The sequence below is a fragment of the Eretmochelys imbricata genome, chromosome 10 (genome assembly GCF_965152235.1).
Source record: "Eretmochelys imbricata isolate rEreImb1 chromosome 10, rEreImb1.hap1, whole genome shotgun sequence".
Lineage (NCBI taxonomy): Eukaryota > Metazoa > Chordata > Testudines > Cheloniidae > Eretmochelys > Eretmochelys imbricata.
In genome coordinates, this window is record NC_135581.1 from 6,490,028 (window position 1) to 6,514,848 (window position 24,821).

The 24,821-nt window shown below is 45.9% G+C and overlaps 1 protein-coding gene across 1 annotated transcript in view; it reads left to right on the plus strand.

Moving 5' to 3' along the window:
* CACNA1H (calcium voltage-gated channel subunit alpha1 H) overlaps positions 1-24,821 on the plus strand; it is a 478,708-nt gene that overhangs the window by 276,545 nt on the left and 177,342 nt on the right. The window contains exon 4 of the mRNA XM_077827747.1: positions 10,019-10,116. Coding sequence (XP_077683873.1) covers positions 10,019-10,116 — 98 coding nt within the window. The remainder of the gene's footprint in view (positions 1-10,018; positions 10,117-24,821) is intronic.

Below are 24,821 nucleotides of genomic sequence, written 5' to 3' on the forward strand. Positions count from 1 at the left end.
GTGCATCTCCCTGGACTGGCTGCGTTCTATGGGTGTGTCCACACAGCAGCTAAACACCCGCAGCTGGCCTGTGCCAGCCAACTCGGGCTCATGGAGCTGGGGCTGCAGGACTCTTCCATGGCTGTGTCGACTTCCGGGCTCAGACAGGAGCCTGAGCTCTGGGACCCTCCCACCTCACAGGGTCCTAGAGGCCAAGCTCAAGCCTAAGCCCAGAAGTCTACATAGCAACGAAACAGCCCTGTGAATCCAAGTCAGCTGGCACAGGTCAGCCATGGGTTTTTCTTTGGTGTGCAGACATACCATGACCACCTCTAGTCCTTGGAAGTTTGGGGTACAAAGGGGTGGGGGCTAAACTATCATTTAAACCACTTGATTTTGTCCTGCCACAAACTCTTAAGTCGTGTATCTGTCCGGGGATGTTGAAGCTTCTTCACCAGCAGGCATGCTCCCTACGGTATAGGGGAGGTCTGAACAGCAAAGAAGGGTTGCACGGGAAGTGTCAACTGGAATGCTGGCAACTCGGGTGCTTCTGTACCAAAGACATGTGCCTAAGCCCCTGGCAACCACTGATGTGAACCTGTCTACCAAAGTAAGAGCTTCAAGCCCCTTATATAGCAATCTTTGCTGGCTTGATTTCAGTTAAATCAAATCCATTCAGATCTGGGCATTGTAATAACCAGCATGTTCCCAAAGCTCGCAGTTAAGGCTCAAGAACAGATGTGTAAAGTGCAGTCGGGTTCAATTCTGCTCCCACAAAAGTCAGTGGCAACGCTCCCATTGACTTCAGCTGCTGTGGACCAGGTCCCCTTCTGTGTCTCTTGCAGTGCACATTGCTGGAACATGGTGCTTGAGCCCCTGCAAGGGACAGTGACTAGAAAACAACCGCAAGCAAAGCAGAAACTGACTGGCTTTCTCCTTGCCCAAGCTCAGAGACCTGCACAAAGTACAGAGCAAAAATAGGGGGAAACAAATCTGTTCCTCAAGAGTCCTGTCCATGCTAATAATCTAAGATGTTAGCAACATAGATACAGGATTTAAATTAACGTCTGAGATTTTCAGCTTGACACTGTCCCTGCCTGGAAAGCCACCATGCTGCTGTGACCCATTGGCCTCAGTGGGTGCTGTTAGGACAAATGAAGACAGTGGATTTCAGCTGAGCAAGGAGAGTCTGGCTCAGGAAGATTAAAGCATCAGCGAGGCTAGCCGTGGGGGGAGGGGCAGGGAGCTGGCTGTCTGGCACACTTTCTAATCCTCATAAATTATAAACACATGGTAATTTCTGCTTTAAATTTATGTTTGTTGACATTTGAACACACCTCGCCCAACAGCTGCTTATTCTCCTGAGACAAGTTTATGGAGATGGTTATTTTACACTCCCAAACACGCTTGGAAGAGCAGATTCCTTTAAACTTCAGGTTCCCAGTGATCTGCAGAAAAGTATTGAGCAGATTAAAAAATGTCCTAGAAATAAACTAAATAGGTCCTAAGACTGGATGATACCCACTCAAAGCAATTTTACCTGCTTGGTGTACAATTAGGGATGGAAAACTGGTTTGGATATTGCGTGTAACCTTACCTTTGAATATCCTGGGTTTATAGTACTTGGTTTTGGAGTAATTGCAACATCCCTGCAATGTGTTTTACCCTTAAAGCAGTGGTGCTCAACCTTAACTCCATCTTAATGTAGTTTTTTGTCCAGGAATACAATTAGGAATGGATTACTGGTATGAATAAAACATAAAACTGTCGGAGCTGAGCCTCCTTTGAATCAGCCTTTGGCTACAGTTTAAGAAAAAGCTAGTTAACTTTTTTTTAGCCCCACTGTGTATTTTTTAGGATATAGTCAGGAACCAGGTGCACATGCATAGTTCTGTGTAAGACCATCAATCCAGGAGCCATTAAATCTGGAATCTATATCCAGCTGGGCGACCACTGTCTCTCTGTGTGACTTCAGGTAAATCACCTTTAGAATACAAATGATAATGCCCAAGCATCTTATCCCAGGAGGGAGCGGTGGAGGTTATGCATTACATTAACATTTGGGAGGTTCTCAGGTGTTATCACGATGAGCATCAGAGCAATGCATATTAAAATGCCACACACACGAAGGGAGAGTCCTCTACTGTTGCTTAACAATCAGACTTTCCTTGGCCACAGTATTTGTAGCTCAGTAAGCTGGAAAGATAGGAACACTCGCAAGCAAGTCTGTTGGAGGTAGTTTTCCAGTCCCATTTTATAGACGTAAAAGGCTGGTGGAGGAGAGAGGGGAAAATCAAACCACTATTAACACAAGAAAACCTTCTGGTGGGATGCTGTTAATGCTGAGGAATGACACGCAGAATGATCCATTTGCAAGCCAGTCCCAAGGGCCTCTCAAGCAGTTGGAAGGCACAAGGTGGCCTATGACCATTGTACCTTTGGAGCACGCCTGTGGGAATTCTAACTTTGTTGCCCACAGGAGAGACTTGAACATGGGGTCCAAACATGAACCATTTCTCCTCGTAATTTGCCTTGTCGTTCTCTGTTTGGCTAACAAGCCCCTGCATCCCCGTCCTGTTCCCCAACCCTGCCTGGGTTTTCACCTTCGGATCTAAAGAAAGGAGAGCCTTGGAGGGTGACTTGAATTACAAAGTACTTTGGAAACTTAGTTCTGTCCTTCCTGGGCAACAAGCAGCAGTTTTACCGGGGAGCCTGTGACATAATAAGTGGGTTGTTTTTCTTGGCAAGCGGATCTGGAAGCGATGGAGCCTATTAAGGGGCCCTTCTGATAAGCAGGGAAGTGAGTGACAAATGGGCATTGCCCGCCATTCCATTTGCCCTATTCAGTTTCCTTAAGCGAGCTGATTTATGCTAATAGCACGGTTATCGAGGAAAGCCGACAGTAAGCGGGAAAACTACAAAATAAACAGATCTTCTGCTGACAGCAACAGATTGCATCTGAAGGCCACTCCAGCAGTAAATACTCTCTGTCTCTGCTTGCCTAAGAAAAGTACCATGGGAAGTTTCAGCCTGGGGAAAGCTGGCTCTGTTTCCTCTGAGGGCATGTCTGTACGGCAATCAGGAGGCATGACTGCCGCAGATATATGCATACCCGGCCTAGATTTGAACAAAATAGCTCGCTACAAATAGTGGTGAAGCATGGGCTAGCTGCCCAAATGTATAGTCAGGATCTCAGGCAGGCATTTATTTGGGCAGTTAGGCTCTCATATCTCCTACTTGTACCACTGCAGCTTCACTCCTATTTTTAGTGAGGAAGCTCGATCTCACCTACCCCTGCTGTAATCATACCTCCCGACTGCAATGCAGACATACCCTGAATCTGACCACAAGCCTGGGTGGAAAACATTGGCCAAGCAACAAAAAGGTGATCTGTCATTTGTCCCCTCATGACTGCTAATGTCAAGTAGGTCATATATGTCTCTGCTCATTGGAGCGGTCCCTGTGTCGTGAAAAATGCATTAGATGCCATTAATCTAATCGCTGTCCAGACCAAGAAAGTACTTGCCTTCCTTGGGAGAGCAGATAGGAAAGAGCTGTGACTTCTGTTCTCTGGTATATTGAGGCCATGATAATAGTCCAGTCTTTATGAACGATGAATGAGGATGCTGAAGGACAGGACATGTGAGGCCGTGACTTTCTCCCGTGGATGCTAAGGGTCTTTGCACGCGTATGGTCTTCTGTGGCTTTATACCCCACAGGCTGTGTGCGCCATCCTCCTTTATTATGCATCAGTGCATAATGGTTTGTATTTCCAGTGCATCCCAAATAAAGCATCATTAAAGGCTACACAGAGAGCGATTAGAGGAAGAGTTCAGTGTTGCAACTGTCCTTGTGACAACAAGAGAAATAAGACTTGGGGAAATAAATGCAAGAGGAGAGGGCAAGGGAAAGGGCTGATATGTGAAAACAGCCATGGGGGGGGGGGGTGTAACATGGAGGGGAGGGGGAGTGTAACATGGAAGGGAGAGTGGCAGGAAGGTGGGACGAAGGGACAAGGTCACTGAAGGTCAGTGCAGCAGTGCAGTGAGAATGGTAAGAAGGGGGAAGCTATGCAGGGAGCCTGGGCCAGTTAAAATAAGGGCTTGATGGTGGGTTTCCCAGCCAACGCCCACCCCACGCTGCATGCTTTTAAATGCGTTTCTCTCTCCTTGCTTACCTAGAGCTGGGAGCAGAACTCTGGTTCTTCCAGACAATGGCTTTTTTTACCCTAGACAGAGCCCAATGGCTCAGTCTTCCATTTGATTCCAAACCAAGGGTGCCTTTTCTCCCAGACAGAGGCCCTGAGGGAGTCTCTGGGTTCCACCCTCTAGCATAAAGGAAGGAAAACCCCAAACAGTGAAACACATTTATGGGGTTGCTAAGTTCACAGGGTTTTTTAATGAAGCCAGTTCTTTTCCACAAACCATTAGGAAACAAATCCCTGACTTAATCCTCCCTGGGTGCAGTGCAATGAGTCTGCCAGTCCTAGTCTGCATTGACTATGCAGCTTCTGTAGAGCTCAGAGACTGAAGAAAGGATTTTTTCCCCAAATGCTTTCTAACTATCAGGTAAAAAGAGAAGGAGTACTTGTGGCATCTTAGAGACTAACCAATTTATTTAAATAAACTGGTTAGTCTCTAAGGTGCCACAAGTCCTCCTTTTCTTTTTGCGAATACAGACTAACATGGCTGTTACTCTGAAACCTAGCTATCAGGTGTATCTCTCAGGTCTCTCACTTTACCTTGCAGTGAAAATTTAACACTGAAGTTCATAGACTTAGGTGGCCTGATTCCAAATTACTCCATTCCTGTACTTGGGACATGGATGAAGGCAGGGGGGCAACGGTAACTTTAAACCAGTTTTGTAATCTGGGGCCGTGTAGGGATCTATCCAGCCATCAGGGTAAATTAGAGCAGTCTTAGGACTACTGTAAACTTCCAGTGTGCTTCCAATGACCCCCTTTGGGCCCAAAGAAGCAGAAAATAATCAGTGCAATGCACTCCTGCCACACCCCAACCTCCCCTGCCCCCCAAAGAGGGGTGGGAAGCAAGGCTGGCATAGAGATTTTACATCAGCAGACAGTCTGCATAGAGGGAGTTCTCTGGGGGCCTCTTTCACACCTTTTAAAGCCCCTTTGTTTTGACAGAGAGATATAAAGTGTTTTTTGTGTAACTGAGAGTCACACCCACTGATTTTACGTGCAGCAATTTAGTTTAGAGAATCGCTCAAAGCCCAGATGTTCACCCAAACCTCCCAGACCTGCATGTTTGAGCTGGAAATGATGGGTGAATGGGCTTCCTTGCAAGATTTTTGGTGTAGCCTGCTCCTGGGTGGCTCAAAACTGACCACTTCAGCAGGGTGTGAAAATGAGAACCCAGTGGCAAAAAAGAAAAGTGATCTAGAGCACTTCACTCTTAAAGAGAGCTTTTGTTTTGAGTTGTGTGTGAAAGTTTTTGATGGTTTTATTGCATACTAAGAGATCAAGCCAAGCCTCCTGTAGTCAAAGGAGACAAACTGAACAAAAGCTAGGTCGGGATCCGAGGTAGTACCCACCCAGACAGTGTAGGAACTTTCAGTGGAGCACTTTCCAACTGCTTTTACATTCTATTAGTAGTTTTAAAACTGGTGTCCAGTTGCAGTAGAATCCACTTCCTTCAGCCACCTGATAAATTGCAAGTGTGCCTTATTAGGACGACAGCCAGGGGACAGATCGGGAATCATTGATATTCATTTTAGTGACTTTAAACAGAGGTTTGTCTATTCCTGAAAGGTCTGTTTGAAGTGCACACCTGGTGCTGGCTACAGGCCTAGTTACTGTAACTAGCAGATGCAAACTGGTGTTTATCAATTTCCCACTGCGTGGTATAGAATCATAGACTATCAGGGTTGGAAGGGACCTCAGGAGGTCATCTAGTCCAACCCCCTGCTCAAAGCAGAACCAATCCCCAATTAAATCATCCCAGCCAGGGCTTTGTCAAGCTTGACCTTAAAAACTTCTAAGGAAGGAGATTCTACCACCTCCCTAGGTAATGCATTCCAGTGTTCCACCACCCTCCTAGTGAAAAAGTTTTTCCTAATATCCAACCTAAACCTCCCTCACTGCAACTTAAGACCATTACTCCTTGTCCTGTCATCTTCTACCACTGAGAATAGTCTAGAACCATCCTCTGTGGAACCACCTCTCAGGTAGTTGAAAGCAGCTATCAAATCCCCCCTCATTCTTCTCTTCTGCAGACTAAACAATCCCAGTTCCCTCAGCCTCTCCTCATAACTCATGTGTTCCAGACCCCAAATCATTTTTGTTGCCCTTCGCTGGACTCTCTCCAATTTTTCCACATCCTTCTTGTAGTGTGGGGCCCAAAACTGGACACAGTACTCCAGATGAGGCCTCACCAATGTCGAATAGAGGGGAACGATCACGTCCCTCGATCTGCTCGCTATGCCCCTACTTATACATCCCAAAATGCCATTGGCCTTCTTGGCAACAAGGGCACACTGTTGACTCATATCCAGCTTCTCGTCCACTGTCACCCCTAGGTCCTTTTCCGCAGAACTGCTGCCTAGCCATTCGGTCCCTAGTCTGTAGTGGTGCATTGGATTCTTCCGTCCTAAGTGCAGGACCCTGCACTTATCCTTGTTGAACCTCATCAGATTTCTTTTGGCCCAATCCTCCAATTTGTCTAGGTCCCTCTGTATCCTATCCCTACCTGCCACCGTATCTACCACTCCTCCTAGTTTAGTATCATCTGCAAATTTGCTGAGAGTGCAATCCACACCATCCTCCAGATCATTTATAAAGATATTGAACAAAACCGGCCCCAGGACCGACCCTTGGGGCACTCCACTTGATACCAGCTGCCATCTAGACATGGAGCCATTGATCACTACCGGTTGAGCCCGACAATCTAGCCAACTTTCCACCCACCTCATAGTCCATTCATTCAGCCCATACTTCTTTAACTTGCTGACAAGAATACTGTGGGAGACCGTGTCAAAAGCTTTGCTAAAGTCAAGAAACAATACATCCACTGCTTTCCCTTCATCCACAGAACCAGTAATCTCATCATAGAAGGCGATTAGATTCTGGTCCTTGCTTCTGCTAAGCGCCACATCCCAGATATTCTGTGATGTGGCTGCTTAATGCATCCAGGTTAGTTTTCAGAACTGCTTTAGTGTAGTGCTAAATTTTAAAGCTATCCCTCGAATTTAAATTTAATTCCTAGAGGCAAAATTTAAGGTAAAGTTAGGATTGTAAAGATTTATTAAATGCATCAACAAAAAAAAGTTATTAAAAACAACAGCAGCAAAAAAGTCCAAAAATGCTAAATTAAGGCTAAAGGGCCAATTTCATACCTGCTGTAATATTAGTTAAGTTAATTGAGGTATACCAGGAATAACTCCAGCCAAAGGTGTGGAAAAATCAAATATCTGAAATTCTTGAAGTTCCAAATTAAACTTCCCAAATAGCCTTAACTCTGTCCTTTGCTGTATCACCAATCCCTTGGAACAGATTTATACCCCCACTTACCTCTGTCAGACAGACAGATTTACTCCCACTGGCAGAATGTATAATGTGTGCTGAGTCCTTGGCAGAACTTTCAGATATTCAAAATGACTGGGTGCAAATCAGGCCACGTGTTAAACTGCAGACTTCTCACTTGTCAAAGGCACCAGTATGCTTGGAGAACAAATGAATAAGCAACACTTTCAGTTTGTAGGCTGAGCCGATTTTGTGTTCGCTTTGCACCAAAGTGTTAGATATTGAGTGTACGTGGGGACACATCCGTGTTCTTTGTGAGAATGTTGATGTGAGTTACACTCAGCTATTCAAATTATTGTGGAAAGCGAACATACGGGGGCATAAGCCAAAGTGAATGCATTGTTAAATCTGGGCAAGCACTCTAAGAAATGGGTGCAAATCTGTCATCCAGTTCTCCTATGCAATCATGATCACAGCTTCGTAATGACCCTCTGCACAGTGCCTTCCTGTGACTCCATGATAACGGGGACCACCACAATGTTGCCACACTTCTCTTTCCATCTGCATGTTCCAAAGAAGAGGATTCCACTATATTGTCACTTATCAGATTGTCATTGCAAAACATGACCTTGTCCTCCCACATTTGTGCTAGCATAAAAATACCAATTAGAATCCTTGGGTTCATTTGCTGAAAGGTGTGCTGTCATCAAAGCGGAGATATTTTAAAAATAGAAATCCCATACCGGTTTCTGTCTTGTACCTTTAGAGTATTGAAAGTACCAGATGTTTAAAATCTCAGGCCAGGTCCTTGGCTAGTATAAATCAGCATAGCTCAATGGGACGACAACGGATTTACATCAGCTGAGAATCTGGCTTCATGTTTGTTGCATTTCACTCGATTTGGAAACCGAAATCAGTGTGCAGTTAAAACGATGCTAAAATATGATTTCTAAAGCCCTGATGCTGCCAACCTTATTCTCGTGAGTAACCCACTGACATCAGTGGGACCACTTGCATGAGTAAAGGCTACTCTCATGCATCAGGCGCCGCCCCCAAAGCGAGCAAGCTTGACTATTGTTTCTAGTCCGTTTCACTTTCACTCCCTGGTTGCGTCATGGACAATCTCAGTGCCTATGTCCTTAAGGTGCCTGTGGAATGTTTAAAATAAAAATGCTTTCTGCTGAAATTTTAAAATATTGGATGGAAACATTTCTGGGTATTTGCTTTTCTCAGGCCTCCCTCCTTCCCGTTCCATTTTTTAATTTGTGTATTACTTTAAAAAAAAAAAAGTCTTTCTGGTACCAAAAGCTGGTTCACAGTCTTGCTCTTGATGCATTGTGGTGTCTGAACAGGAGTAGTGAGAGAAATGTGACACATTTACGAGCGCGTCCCTGTAGTCAGCTCAAAGGCTATAAATTGTAATTACAACCAAGCTAACTAGCCAGAGCCCCATTTAAGAAAAAAAAAGCCTGACGTGTTTACCACTCCTGGTTATAAAAGACCAACGAAACTGACTAAATTTAACATCTTTCTCAGGCCAGGAGGGAAACGTGTGTGAAATGGCAACAGGACATGAAAAAGAAAATGTTCCTTTTTTTAATAATGTAAATGCAGCCCAAACTACCTGAATGTTATTCCCCAGCTCTTTTCTGTAAATGTTTGTGGGAGGAGAAAAGCCAAGCTGTCAAGAAAATACACCGGGATAGTACAAGGAGGTATCACAGGAGTAGTGAGAAAGGAATATCAGGAAAATCTTCTTGACTGTGAGCTGTGTGGGGCTGCAGAATAATCTCCCAAGCGAAGGGCTTAAGGATCGGAACAATTTACCAAGGGTCACGGTCTGTCTCCGTCACTGACGAGTTTTAAATCAAGACGAGATGTTTTTCTAAAGGGAACTATTTTGGGGGAAGTTCTAAAGGGAACGATTTGAGGGGAAGTTCTCTGGCCTGTGTTATACAGGAGGTTGGATGAGTTGATCAGTGGGCCCTTCTGGTCTTGGAATCTCTGACGCGGCGTTGTATTGTAAAGAGCCGTTTTGCACTGACATGGAGATTTATAGGTTCCCCTTTGCCCCCTCCCCCACCTCCAATTTCTGTTGGGTCTAATTCTGCAACCAGTAGTCATGGTGAGCGGCAGTAACCAATGACTTCAGCAGGACTGCTTCAGTAAGTAGCTGCAGCTCAGCGTAATGCACCAGGGCAGGTGCTTTTAGAGGATGCCAGATCACTCACAGACACCAGGCAGTGACACGTTGGCCTTTCATTCATAAACCTTCCCCCTCCAGGAGGCACTACTTCCCGCAGGTAAATCACGGCATCAGCTAGGCAGCTTCCTCTAGTGCTGCAACAATCCCGTGCTGCAGTAGCCTTCTGCTAATCCTGCAGAGCATGAGGGTGCCCACTGTATCGCTTAATCCTGAGATAGCCAGGGCACATACTGTCCAGCTAACTGATCCACCTCAGCAGCTAGGAACAGCCCCTTTTTAGCCTGCGCGCACACTTGTAAGGCCTAGGAGATGAGACACCTCTGTTCTGACTTCTTTTTCTCTTTCTTCCTTAGCATGATGGAATATTCTCTGGATGGGCACAACGTAAGCTTATCTGCCATCCGAACTGTCCGGGTACTCAGGCCTCTACGAGCCATTAACAGGGTCCCAAGTAAGTAAAAATCCTTCTTTTCCCAGAGCAATGAACACAAATGTGAATGTGATTCAGAACATGCCTGGAGAAAGTGGCACAGCACTGGGGAGCTAAGCAGGTGTGGCTCCTACTGACTTCCATGCAAATTTGATCCCTCGTGGGTGCTTTGTTTATCCCATTGTCCCAGGGTGTCTGGCCCCTTAAGAGGAGGTGGGCCTCAGTCCGGCTGTGACACGCTTAACTCATGGAGAATGAAGATCATGTGACTGGTGGGTCACGTGACCAAACCAGACCTCTTATAAAGGAGAGGCCTCAAGAATGAGCAGCTGATAACAGTCTAGCTAGAAGGCTCGGGCAGGGCAGAAGCCAAGGAAGCTGTAGCTGGCATGAGGAAGCAGCTACAGAGGGCAAGACTGGCTCCTGCAGGGAATAACAGGATTGTTTGCATTATAACTCACCCCTGGGAAGGGGCATTGGGGGCTCCTGCCTCAAGGGGAGAGAGATTGAACTGAACTCTGGAAAGGAAGACTGAGGACTTATTGGGGACGTCTGCACTGCGATAATAGACCCGCGGCAGGCTGCAGCTGGCCCGAGTCAACTGACTCAGGCTTGCGGGACTTGGGCTCCGGGGCTCTAAAATTGCAGTGAAGACATTCAGGGTCATCCTGGAGCCTGTGCTCTGAGACCCAGCGAGTGGGGAGGATCCCAAAGCCATATGGCTGGCCTGGTGCTCAGGCCACTTGCCCCGGGCTGTGGCTGGTCAAGGCCCCTCAGTGATGATGGAAGTGTGTGTCAGTGAGATCCTTGCCCCGCTGGTCGCTGGGAGGGGCTGTGTCCCCGGCTTTGGGGCTCTGTGATGGGTGAGGAGCTCTGACCGGAGATGACGCTGTGGAGACAACGAATTGCTTGGCTCCCCTTTGAACTGGCCACAGTGCTACAGCCATGAAACCCCATTGGAGTGAATATGGCGTTGCACTGGTGATGCGTGAATTAGACACGTTTTCTTTAAAGGGAAGATTATCACAGCTGTATTCTGCCCTTCTGAAGGTATGTGGTGATTTTTAGGGCAGTGTGGGGGACATACTGTGGCCCCAGATAACTAGAGTTTTCGGGTAACTGGCTGTATAATGTATTTATATGATCGTAGCACCCAAAGAACCCTCTCAGAATTGCACCCCACGAGGCTGGGGGCTGAACTAACACAGGAAGAGCCAGTCCCTGCTCTGGAGAGCTGAAGTGAATCTACATGTAGACACCAAAGGCTCTGTAGGTGCCACTTGCATCCCATGCTGCAGAGACCACAGAAGCTGCCGAGTCGTGCAGCTATGAAGGTGTCCCAAGGATCTGGGTCACTCGCCGACATAGCGGTTTTCTGCCTTATCACTTGTCACCTCTGCCCGCCCCCTTTTGGGGGGTGGCAAAGACTCTGGCCCCACCCACCCAGTGGCCATCCATGGCAGTCAAGCAATGTGGTTGCGACTCAATATGCTCAGTAAATCCCCCAGGGTCTGAACAAGGAGTGGGGGGCGGAGTGGGGGGCGGAGGGGTTCTTCCTTGTCTGACTGACAGCTAGGCTGAGGCCTCTCAGGGAGGGCAAGTAAAACTGATATTCCAAAGAGTGGGAGAAGCAAAGACCTAGACTCTCCTGGGCAGCGTACATAGATTGTAAACCTTGCGAAAATCTAGTCCCCTGCTTCCCTCGGGCAAGTCATATTTTTATGGGTGAGTAAAATATCATTAGTTTTAGCATTATCGTCAAACCTGGTGAAGGGAAGGGGTGTAGATTTTGTACCTGGGTTCGTATCTTGATTTTAGTAAAGTTTTGGACGCAGTCCCCCATGACATCCTCATAAGCAAAGGAGGGAAATGTGATCTAGAGAAATTACTGTAAGGTGGGTGCACAACTGGTTGAAAGACTGTACTCAGAGAGTAGTTATCAATGATTAGCTGTTGAGATGGGAGGGCTTATCTAATGGGGTTTGCAGGGGTCAGTCCTGGGTCCGGTACTATTCAGTATTTTCATTAATGACTTCAATAATGGAGTGGAGAGCACGCTTATAAAATTTGTGGATGACACCACGCTGGGAGAGTTTGCAAGCCCTTTAGAGGACAAGATTGGAATTCAAAATGACCTTGACAAATTAGAAAATGGGTCTGAAATCAACAAGATGAAATTCAGTAAAGACAAGTGCAAAGTACAACTACAAAATGGGGAATAACTAGCTAGGTTGTAGTATCACTGAAAAGGATCTGGAGGTTACGAGTGGATCACAACTTGAATATGAGCCAACAATGTAATACAGTTGCAAAAAAGGCTAATATCATGCTGGAGTGTATTAATGGGAGTGTCGTACATAAGAGACGGGAGATAATTGTCCCACTCCATTCAGCACTGGTGAGGCCACAGCTGGAGTCCTGTGTCCAGTTCTGGGCACCGCGCTTTAGGAAAGAGGTGGACAAATTGGAGAGAGCCCAGAGAAGAGCAACTAAAATGATAGAAGGTTTAGAAAACCTGACCTATGAGGAAAGGTTAAAAAAAGGGGGCATGTTTAGTCTGGAGAAAAGACTGGGGGGGGAGGTTGGGAGGGACCTGATAAGTCTTCAAATATGTTAAGGGCTATTATAGAGAGGGCTTTGATCAATTGTTCTCCCTGCCCATGAAGGTAGGAGAAATAGTAATGGGCTGATCTACAGAAAGGGAGATTTAGATTAGGTAGTAGGAAAAAGTTTCTGATTAAAAGAGTAGTTCGGCTTCCAAGGAAGGTTGTGGCATCCCCATCACTGGAGGTTTTTAAGAACAGGCTGGGCAAACACCTCTCTGGGGTGGTCTAGGTTTACTTGGTCCTGCCTCAGCAGAGGGGGCTGGACTTAGTGAATTCTCAAGGTCCTTTCCAGCCTAATATCTCTATGATTCTATGGATATTTTGCAAGGCTGTTTTAAACACTTTGGGACAGGGAAACTTGTCTCCATTTCTGTCTATAAAGTTCCCAGCACACTGATATCTCAAGGCAAATAAAATGTTCCTTTCAGGGGGAAAAATCAAGGCTAAGAAGATCCCGATTTTCTAGATAGGCTCATTGCTCCTCTCAGATGTCTTGCCATTTCTTTGTGCTCAGGATTAGTGGCACAACAGTCTGTGCTTCTGGTGAAATACCCAAAGAGCGTTCATTCAAGGTGGAACAAAATTGAGTTCACCCCCTGTAGAAAGTTCAAGTGGTCCCTAAGCCCATTTTCAAGTGGATTCAGCTGTTTATCTCTAAATTCAATTTGAAAATCGAGCCAACCAGTTGAAATTGTTTCTGGGTTGCTACCATCCCTCTTCTGAATGATCCTTCACTGATATGCTAATTCTATATCACTTTCATCACTCTTTAACTGAAATCCTCTCTTTTTGGAGAGGCAGTGTAATTGTTTGCAAATCCTCAGGTTCCCTCCAGAAATTGCTTTTCCTGCTCCTGTTTAAAAATGCATTTGAATTATATGGCATTATCATTGAGCATCCCACTTAGATTAATTGCCCATAATGTCGGCACAGCTACAGACAACAAAACAAACTCCCACTAAATTGTTCTGATTCCAATACCTTACATGAACGGGCAAGAAAACAGATGATGTTTGACTGCAGGAATACTCTTTGAAGTTTTTCTCGGCTCTTGCAGTTTTTAGACTTTCTTTTTTTAAAAAAAATTCCGTGATGACATTTTTTCAAGTCAGAAAAAACTTTGGAGGGTACACACAAGGACTGAAGGGACCTCAGAGGCTTTGGATTCAGAATTTAATTTTTTATCACGATTTCTCATCAGGCCAGAAATATCCCAGGGAGTAGCCTTTCTCATGGGTTTTTGGCTCCGTTGTTTCTAGTCCCGGCTGGGAGTGGGAAAAGTGCAGAGTGGAACAAAAATATGAGCTAGTTGGTAAGGGAGCTCTCTGAACTTCTTCAAACCACAAGAAAGATTCAGGTTTTGGGGGTAAAGGTTTAAATTGGTTCTTATTTTTTTGCATCCATTCAGCCACCCCCTAGCTGCCTTTTGAATTAGAGGGTGTTTTAGGCTGTAATTCGGGAGAACGTTTAAACCTGTGCCTAATTTAACTTGAAGTCAATGGAATTTAAGCACATGCTTAAGTGCTTGGTTGAATTGGGGCCTTAAGGACAATCATTTCATTCTAAGAGCTTGTCTGCACCACAGAGCCTCTGCCAGTACAGCTATGCCAACATAATTATGCGGAGACGTAGCATATTCTGGCATAGCTACACCACTTCCCCAAACAGCATTAGCTATGCCAGCAAAAGCACTCTTCTGTCGATATAGTTGTGTATGCATGGGAGGGGTTATCTGGCATCCTTCTATCAGCTGGGGGGAGATGATTTTTTTGCAGTCCTAGCTAACATAGCTATGTTGGCACAACTTTGTATTGTAGACTAAACCTAAGTAAATGGGTCTGAACCAACACCCTGTCTCTAAATGCCTCCACAGCTTTGGGGAAATTTTGATCCGGGTCCAAACTTTATGGTTCTGCTTTATGAGTTTGCTACTGAGGCTTTGAAGTGGGATTTTTTGGGCACTTGGTGCCATAATCCCTGTTTTGCTTTTTCTTCAGAAGAGGGGTAATAATGAAAAAAATGACTATGAGATTAAATTCAAAGAGCTAAACCCATGTTTTGAGTTGCTTGGCCTGATGAGCCCCTGGGACAGGCTCATAGTGTTAATAGCATCTTGAATTAGTGCCAAAGTAGGATTAGTATTCTTAGAAGGATCTCAATTCCTGGAGGGTAGATAAGCACAGACTGTTTCTTGTTTATAAGGCACTAACTCTGTCCACTTTTGACTTGGTATTTTTAGTGCTCCAGCCTGATGTCTGATACGATCCAGGATCTGCCCTGAATGGATCGTGATAACCCACCATTTTTATTTTTTCAGAGCAACTGACGACCAGTATAATAATGCTGACTTATGTTTGTACAGTCAGGCAGCTTTGATCCAGGGGGATTCCAAAGCTTAACACAGAGGGAAATTCACCCCCTGCTGAAACCCTGAATAAGGCGACTCATCCCATAAACCAGTATAACAATTGGCACTAATCAGCCATAGAGACTAAGCCACTCTCCGGCCATAGAATGGAATTGAGCTGTGAAAGAGAAAGGGGTGGAGAAGGTGGGAAGGGAACCTTGCACTGCGACTGCCCATTCCTGCGCTGTGATTGATGAGGGTCATTGCACAACTTTCCTGGACATAATTCAACCCGCGAAACCCCCTTCCCTTGCCTCCCTGAGATGCAGCATGTCGGCTTGGCCTCATTTGGAGTGTGTTAAAATCAGCCTTGCCAAATTGCCATAAATTGGGGGTGTGTAGGAAGGAGTAAAATATCTACCTGCCCATCACAAAAAGAGACTTCCCCTGAGTGAGTGGCTTGGGATAAACTTTCACAAAGCTGATCTAAATAGAGTAGTGTAGGAATAGCGGTTCTTAGACTTCCCCCTACTGGGACCCAGGGCTGGATTCGGTCAGCCTGGAACATACCAGGATACAGGATTCCCCATGCCCACACCCCATACTGTCCCCCCATCCAGTGATGAGCTGCCAGAAGCTGAAGAACCGGTTCCTTCAGTCGCTTCGTATCTTCGGCGGCACGTCCTTCAGTTGCTCCGGGACTTGCCATCGAAGGCTCGGAGTGCCGCCGGGTGAGTAAAAATTCACAGGGGAGCCTCCCCAGCTGAGAGCTCGGGCAGGACGGACAGGACAGACCTGCGGGTAGCATGTGGCCCGCAAGCCGGAGTTTGCCCAACCCTTTAACAACCGGTTCTAAACCGACTTCAAAATTTAACAACTGGTTTGCACGAACCGGCACCAGCTCGCCACTGGCCCCATCCATCCATTAAGGGATGGGGAATATGTTCCCTTCGAGAGAGGTGGGGCAGTAACATGGTTCCCCCACACTCTCAGGGACACATGGTGCTTGGACCCTTCCCTTGGGGCAGCAGGCTCACATCCCCTGCACAGAGGCAGGAGAGCTGTCAGGGGCACCCCCATATTTAACCAGCAGCTGGAATGCATCTGTTTGAGTGAGTGGACCAGGCCTGCGGTACCTGTCTTCTGGCGCACACACAGCCCTCTGTTGGAATAGTGCTGGCCGTAGCTTCTAAGTGGCGTTAACACCCCCTTGAGATGTATGGTGCAGTTCTCCCCCTCACAGCTGTTGTTTCAGGCTCTCTTCAGATTCAGGCAGAGGTTACTGTGCCAGTTGCAATGGGGTAACATTTTTCAAGCTTTTCTTCGCAATCATGAGGGGTAGAGACTTACTTTAAAAAAAAAAAACTGGATTCTAACAGTCACATGATTTTTGGTTGGCGTCAGAAATCCAATGGAATCAAAGACAACGTGACTCAAAGCCCACTGACCTCAAAAGGAGTCTTGCTACTGACTTCAGTGGGCTTTGGATCAGGCCCCAAAGGAATAAATTGAGAAGAGAAGGAAGAGACGGAGAAGGGGGCGTCATGGGTCAGTTCAGGGAGGGCCGTCAATGCATGGAGGCAGCGTGGAATGAAGTGCACAGATGTTTGTGAGGGAAGGTGGATGGCTGAATGGGAGAGGATGAGGGACAATGAGAAAAGAGACCAGCATATAAAAGTGTGGAAGGGCACAGCTGTGATGGTCCTTGATGACCAGGACAAAAAGCTTGATGTTGATGAGCCAGCAAGGAAAGAGCCAGTGGAGGAATCCAATGCAGGGAGAGGTGACCTGGTGAAAATGGTGGGACCGGAAAATGGTCTTGGCAGCTGGTGTTTCAAAAGAGACTGGTGGAAGCCGAATTGGGTATTGAGGGCTAATTGCATTGAGAGCTCAGCTTTGGAAGAACAATCATCTAAGCAGATTTTAACTGCAGTTACTGCACAGTAGATAGAACTGTCCTCTAATTCCTTCCAACAGGGAACCAAAAGCCTCCAAAGACGAGATCTGTCAAAAATAGCACAGCAATTTATCCACACGACAACCTTGCACTTTGCCTGGCCCCATCCAATTCTATTACCCCTTCGCTTTCATGTGCAATAAATTCATCCACAAGATATTTTTTCAAAGAAAAGAAAGAAAGGCGGAACCCAGCCAATAAAAACATCATCTGTATTAGAAATTATTCCTTGGAAATGACTGGGAAAAAAGATAATTCCACGATTTATGTTTTTGGCACGGGCTGTAAGGTTTTTAATAGTGGTCACTGTTTTCAAGCTCATTTCATTGCTGGGTTGTTGTTATTTTTTTAAAAATATGTGATTTAAAATGGGCCACCACATGTAATGAAACTGAAAAGAAATCATGAGGCTTGTTTTCAGCCTAACTGATGCTAATCATCTTTTCCCATGGCACACTTGGCATTTTACTAAGAGGGTCCAGCTTGCATAGATAGCTAACAGATGGGATCAATCTCTAGGGCGGTTCCACTAAACAACCAAGTCGTCTGGCAGAGGAAGATAGATTTTACCTTCTTGCTCCCCAAAATGGTTAAGATGGGGGAAGGAGAATAGGATAAGAGCAAAAATTCTTCCTAGCACTGGGAATTACATGAGCCCTTTGCTTTTCCAAAGATAGATTTGTTAGTCAGGTCCGAAGGGCAGTACTATTGAATGTGTTCCTTGGGGGTTAGAATTACAGAGTGCATTGGGAATGAATGCTATGAAATAAAAACTCATTGTGCACTCAAGTTAGTCTCCTATTGTATTTTAAATATATATATATTGGTTGTGACATTGCAGCTCCTCAAGCTTGCGCTTTTTAGTGACTTTAGGGAAGCAACACGTTGAATAGTTAATGCACACGACTGGGAGTTGAGGAAGACCGAGTTTTACTCTTAGCTCTTTCACTGACTTGTTCGGTGACTTTTGAAGAGTTTTTTATGCTGTCTGTCCATCAGTTTCTCCATTTGTATAGGGGGTAACATCTACGTCACAAGACACTGTGAGACTAGTTATTACTACTGAGGTTTATCTTACTGGTAAGGATTCTGTCTTCCTGATCCTGCCACTTTGCACCACTCGGACAGGGTAAAGTGATGGACTCTGGCCCTAACCGGTATAGGTTCCCCTACAGTTCCCTTGCCACAGTGAAGTTCTCAGGTGGTGTAAAGTAGCATAGCCATCTGCTATGCTAACCGCCCCCCTACATCCTGCTATGGGGGTGGGAGGGCTTGCGTTGGGGGTGGTGTGGAGCATGTCTGCACTAGGCTAACTCACAGCTGATATAAGATCCCACAAGGACCAGAACCAGTCTATGTATGTTGTTGTAGCCTCCAGCCTCTTGTAATTTATGCCAAAAGGCCTGGGATGGTGCAAATGCAGTTGGGGAATTAGGGAGGCGTATCTTGCCCCGCTACTCATCCTCCTCCCCCAGCATCAAGCTTATCTCTGTATGGGAGAAGAGCTGAGCTATTGCTTGTAGCTGATGATCTCACAGTGCTTTGAGATCCTTGGATGGAATGTGCATAAACCAGCGCAGCCCCATTGACGTCAATGCAGCTATATTGACTTCCACAAGCTGAGGGTCTGGTCCGGTTAGGCCAAAAAAGTGGCACTGCCTGGGCAACTGGGCCAAATCCTGATGTTCTTAGCCCATACGCGGACAAAACTCCCTCTGAAGTCAAAGGACATCGAGCTGCAGCCCTGTGTAATTAAGAACTACTCGGTGATGCATTAGACATGACTTGGGAGTTGGCTGGAAGAAGGAGCAACCTGAAAATTAAGAGAGTAAGAGAGAAAATACATCAGAATTTAAATGCCATTCTCTATCCAAATGGGATAACTAATGGAAGGTAACATCTTGCAGGGGCGGGGAAATTAAGGGAGAAATAGCTCTACACAGAGAGTACTTTGCAGAGCAGCCTCTTAATGGGATAAAATGCCCCTGAAGACTGCACTGTCGCCAGCATTATCTGTCAGACAGACTGATTTGCACCGTGCATGATGTTTTCCATCGGAATGTTCAGTTCCTAAAGCTCTTTCCTTTTTTGGAACTTAGCATTGTTGGGGTTTTTTTAGTTCTCCTTTTCTTGCTCTCAAAGCTACAATTATCAGCTGCTCAAATTATGGTTGGTTGGTTTTGGAAAGACTCATTTAACCTTTATTGAACCACTAATTTGCATGTCATTATTCCTCAGGATGGGTTTTTTTCTTGCTTTAACTTAAACTTGGAAGTCACCCTGACCTCTAACTACAAAGCACAGAGCGAAGGCAGAGTTTGACCCTTCATTTATGAGTATCTCTGGTTTGTTGGGTAAGCCCCATCCATAAGTCCTTGACCAGTACAGTTAGGCTTGGAAGACTGTTTTTTAATGGTGAATGTCAATCAGCGTCGATATCACTATGCATACACAAGCGGATGTATTCCCATCCAGAATAATGGAAATTTCCAGATAGGCAACGTAAGGAAAATGCTGCTTGAAAACTTCTTAGAGTTGATTTAAGGACACGTAATTTGTGCATTTTGACAAGTGATATTGACAATTTGTGTTGTAACAGTTATAAAGCTTTACCTTTTTTTAATCTCAACATCTACTGTCATTGAATAGTTATTGTCTAACCCACACCCCCACCCCATAATTTCCCGCAACTGCGAAAATTTAAATGGATAAAAATCAGGAAAACATGTTTAAAAATAAACAGCGATATTATCAGTCGAAATTATTTAAAAAAACTTAAAATCTAATTCTGCCAAGCCTAAGAATATTAGACAGACAAGGTGGGTGAGGTAATTTCTTTGATTGGACCAACTTCTGTTGGTGAGAGAGACAAGCTTTTGAGCTTACACTGAGCTCTTCTTCAGGGCTGTAGAAGCTCAAAAACGAGTCTCTTTCGGAAGCTGGTCCAATAAAAGATATTACATTTTCTCCACCTTTTCTCTCTAATATCTTGAGACTCACATGGTTACAACAAGGTTGCAAAGCCTACGTATAGCCAAGGAAACCATGCTAGCAACAGTCATTTTTAAACATGGTTCCTTCCACAGGGCCAAGAAAGACAAACCCCTTAATGGTACTAGTTTGCCATGGCTTGTTTAGGGGACAGGCCCAACGTTATTAGGGAAGCTTTGTGCATCAATGTGTAAATGAACCATCGTCACACGCATACGCTTAGCATGGGACTTTCAGACAGCACCAAGCTCTATGCACTAGGAGAACTAGGCCTTGTAGAAGTAGATATTATGACTAAGGTTTTTCCTTCTCCCTGCTGGGCTGCTGCATCGTTTCCACAGAGCAGAGTCTTTCCCCTAATTGATTCTGCTCCAGTTTTCAGTCTCTGGCTCACCATCTTCCTCTGCAATATTTCCGTGGCAGTGGGAGGACTAAACAGCAGGAGGAGAAAAGCTAGCTTGCTACTTTTTCACTTCCACTAGCTGAAGCTACGGTAGCATGAGACACCGTCATGGTGTTCAGAGGGTTTCTCTGCTGTCTGGCGTTCCAGCACAGCTGACGTGACATTTCCACTGCCTTGCGGTTGTCGATTGGTTTGCATGGATGCCGGCTCACTGTCTGGCCCTATTTCATCAGGTGAGGAATCAACAATATTATTAAGAGGTAGCAGTTTTACAATTGTCCATGTTCTTTGCAGAATTCTAAGCTGCATCCAAGTAGGGATGGGTGCCGTCACTCGCCCCACCAAAATGAAGCCACATCTAGGGTGGGACACATCAGCCACTAAAATGACACCAGCAATATCATACAACCGTTTAGTGCAGGAAAGGGGGAAGAACCTTGTATTCAGATTAGATTGCCAACTCTTCGGGGTGCAGTCTAGATCTTCATGCTACCTGTACTGTCAAGTGCCAAGCCCATTTCTGGATGTCATAAATATATAATTACTACTACCAATGATTCATTTCAAGAGAATTCATTTTCATTTTACCCATATTGGTATTTGGCCCCAATACCCCTAATTTTGTGAAAAACAGCCTGAGTAGCCCAGAATTACCCCCTAGCTCCCTGATTTGGGTATTTGAGAATAACAGTTCTAACTAACTACCTTAGGAACTTCTATCCCGTCCCCCACCCCATTACCATAGCATCTGAGTGCATCACAGTCTGTCTCCTCCCAACTCCCCTGTGAGGTCAGGCAGGTCTCTTCTCTGCATTTGACAGAAGGAGAACTGAGGCACAGCGAGGCTAAGGGCTTGTCCTCACTGCTGTGTTAGCTGTAGGTATAACTCAAGTACTCCCCCAACATGACTCCCATCTGCACCCAAAAGTCTTTAGCTCAAGTTCAGTGGTGCTTTAAACTCCAGCTAGCTGGCCTGACAGGATGTAGGTTGAAGGTATAGTGGCATTTGAGTTAGTGATGCAGTGGGGACTCAAACTACTCTGGGCTGCTCATATCACCAGCCTGTTGCCTCATTCGACCCAACTCGAGTTAACATTTGCAGCGAAGGCAAGCCCTAAGTGACTTGCCCTAGATCACACGGGAAGACTCGGATGAAATGGGGTCTCCTACTTCCAGGACTAGTGACCCGTGTCTGGGAGATCTTCCACAGGACTTTCCTATTGCCACTGCTACTAGAAAAGAATTATAGCCTAACTACGGCTAACCAGTAATAGGAAGTGTGGAGTATGCGTGGTGATAGGTTCTTTATGTTGTTCAGCAGTCTGGTTAATCCCCTCTGTCTCCACGATTCACAGGCATGCTCTTAACATTCGCCCGTTTTCTTCCTGTTCCCGTCCTTGTAAATTGCATTGAAATCGTGGTTTGCCCCTTGGAGGACTCTACGGATCTGTCCTTTACTTCTGGAACAATTAGTGCCTTTTGAAAATGCTCGATATGGAATCCCCACCCCCAAACCCTGACAGTTCAATACCAATCAGGGAAAGGGATTGCTGTGCTGTTTCCCTGAGGCAGCCAGACAATCAGTCAGGCATTGTGAAAGGACTGGCGGCCTGACAGCAGCGCAGTCTGACAGCACTTGAGAGCACTCCGGGAGAACGGTGGTGGGCATCATGGGCTTAAAGTGGTGTCAGCAAAGCTTCTGTATGTTGCAGGTAACGTTCACCCGTCTCGTTCATAGTTTGCACCCTCTGGGACCTTCATGTTCCCGCCATTTTTCTCTCCTATCACCGAAATACAGCACAGAAACTAAAGTTTCCTCTGGCTGTGAAGAGCAGGTTTTGACACATCCACTGGCACCAGTGATGAAATCTTGGGCCCATTGTAAAGCACTGACTTAGTGTGTCTATCAGAGTGATGTTGCCCTCTGGTGGCTGGTTCAGAAAGAGGATAAAAGACCTACTGCTACCTCAGGTAGGAAGGTTCTTCTTTAGCTTCAGTGGCAGAGGCCTGTATTTTTTGGAGTGGAAGGGACAGATTTCTAGCCCTGCTCCCTATATGAGTGTGATTGTTGTCTGTAGGCCAAGGATTTGTTACACTCCAGCTGGGGCGCTGACAGGTTGTGGATATTATAAGAATGCTTCTGCCCAGATGAATTTTGGGTAGGAAAGGATTCCTCAGGGCATCGGGTGAGTTACTTGTTGGCACGTGTTGGTTTCCCAGAAGGTAGTTTTTGAATAGAAGACGATGCTGGCAGGTGGGCTGAAGAATAGGGACGTTTCTTTAGAAAGTTTATTGAGCCCTTAGTCCATCAGAGAGAGACACAGCCTTTGGCCTCACACGTCCTCCTGCCCTGCAGTGTGAATTCATTGAGTAACACTGAGTTCCTGAGTCAGGAGGGGGAACTCCCAGCACGTAAAATGCAGCTTCAGTGGAGATGAGCCTTGGCAGCCGAGAGTTTTAAAACTTTAAGTCTTGATTCACCACACCCAGAGCATTCTGGGAAGCCACCTCGCAAGCATCCAATTCAGTGATTCACATGCAGTTCCGAGATGTAGAGTCTGTCTTTTATCCTACTCTCCTCATTTCTGTTGACTTCACTGGCTCGTGCAGGGAGTGCCCCCTCCCCGCCCTATTGAGTCCCATGAGCAAAATCAAAGAGGGAAAAGGTTTGGAGGGAAGTTGTATGCAGGCAGCCAAGGAGGAAGAATCTCTCAGGGTGGGAGCCATCTGAAAAAGTAGCCAGAAGGAGAATCATTCAGTTCAAAATGTGAAATGAAAAGGCCGTGATTCTGGACTGGATCTGGGATGCCCCAGTTTCTCTGAGCTGCATTGTGCGCTCCTCCAATGGAGCGGAGAACACGGCCTGTGTAAACACAAATGAGTGCACGTAAAGCAAGACAAACGGGAGAAAAAGAGGGTGCCAAGTTAATAAACTTTCTGGGAGTGTCTCAGTGCTGACACATACCGAGTGTTCTGTTATCTCCCCACTTTAACGCCACCCCAAGCACACAAAGGAAGTTTCATTAGCGCAGTGACAATGATAAACTTGACACCCGTCCCTGCAATCGTGGGAGGTGCTGTTTTTTCTCTCCAAGCCTTACGAGGGTGTTATTTCCCATAACATCCACCCTAGCACCAAGAACTGAAATGACACGAAACACCAGGGAAGTTCACGTTTTCACCAGATGTATCATAAGAGGCCTGACAAAGGTTGAGTCAGGTGGGTTCTCTTGAATACTTCTTGTCTTTTGGGAGGGAGACTACTGAATTACTCCCCAAGTCTGAGCTGCAAATGAAAACAGGAAAAGTAACATTTAACAAAGGTGAGGCAAGAGGTTGTCCCAACGCCGTGTGATGGGGTTACATGCATTGCACAATAGTTGGTAAGGAGGTATGGTGCCTTTCATGCATAGGTCACAGGTTCAAATCAGTAGTGACCAGGAATGTATCCTGATGGCTGACCAGTAGCCTATATAAAGTGCGTTGATTCCTGCCCACATCATAGTGAATGAGGTGTCCACATCACAGAAAAACACCCCCACAAAGAGCCTAAGCAGCGAGGTCAAGATGGAGGAGACTCTGGATTATCAGCCCCTCTCTTATCCCTTGGAGAGGTAGCCTCCAACTAATGGCCAATGCATATTGGTTAAAAGAAAAGGAGGACTTGTGGCACCTTAGAGACTAACCAATTTATTTGAGCATAAGCTTTTGTGAGCTACAGCTCATCCGATGAAGTGAGCTGTAGCTCACGAAAGCTTATGCTCAAATAAATTGGTTAGTCTCTAAGGTGCCACAAGTCCTCCTTTTCTTTTTGCGAATACAGACTAACACGGCTGTTACTCTGAAACCTGCATATTGGTTGAGAATAGTGAGGGGGAACCCTGTATTGCTTGAGCCTGTTTGAGGGCTAAAGCGTCTCTGGAAAAGGTGCAGAGAGCATCTGCATTAAAACTCCCCTTCATCTCCACGCCGGGCCCCATATTGTTAGGGGAGAAGGAAATTGTTGGCTTCTTGTAAAATTCTTTAATACGTTTTTTAAAATACATATTTTGCCAGCCTTTCCAGCTATCCGTAGTTTGTACAGAGCAGCAGCTCTGATGCCCTCTAATGCTAAAAGGACAAACCTATCAGCTGGGTTCCTGCAGGCTGCATGCAGTGTGGTTTTTCAGAAGAGCTGAGTAGATGACCCCCAGAGTCACTGGCCTCTTGGGGGGTGGGGGAGAGCATTTCACAATGATAGTCTAGCTTGCAAAGTCATCAGTGCTTATGTACCATGCAGTGTGTTGTGGTATGGGAGGGGTGTCAATTTACCTCTGACTTCAGTGGCAACAGAATAGGGTGACCAGATGTCCCGATTTTATAGGGACAGTCCCGATTTGGGGGGCTTTTTCTTATATATGCACCTATTACCCCCCACCCCCT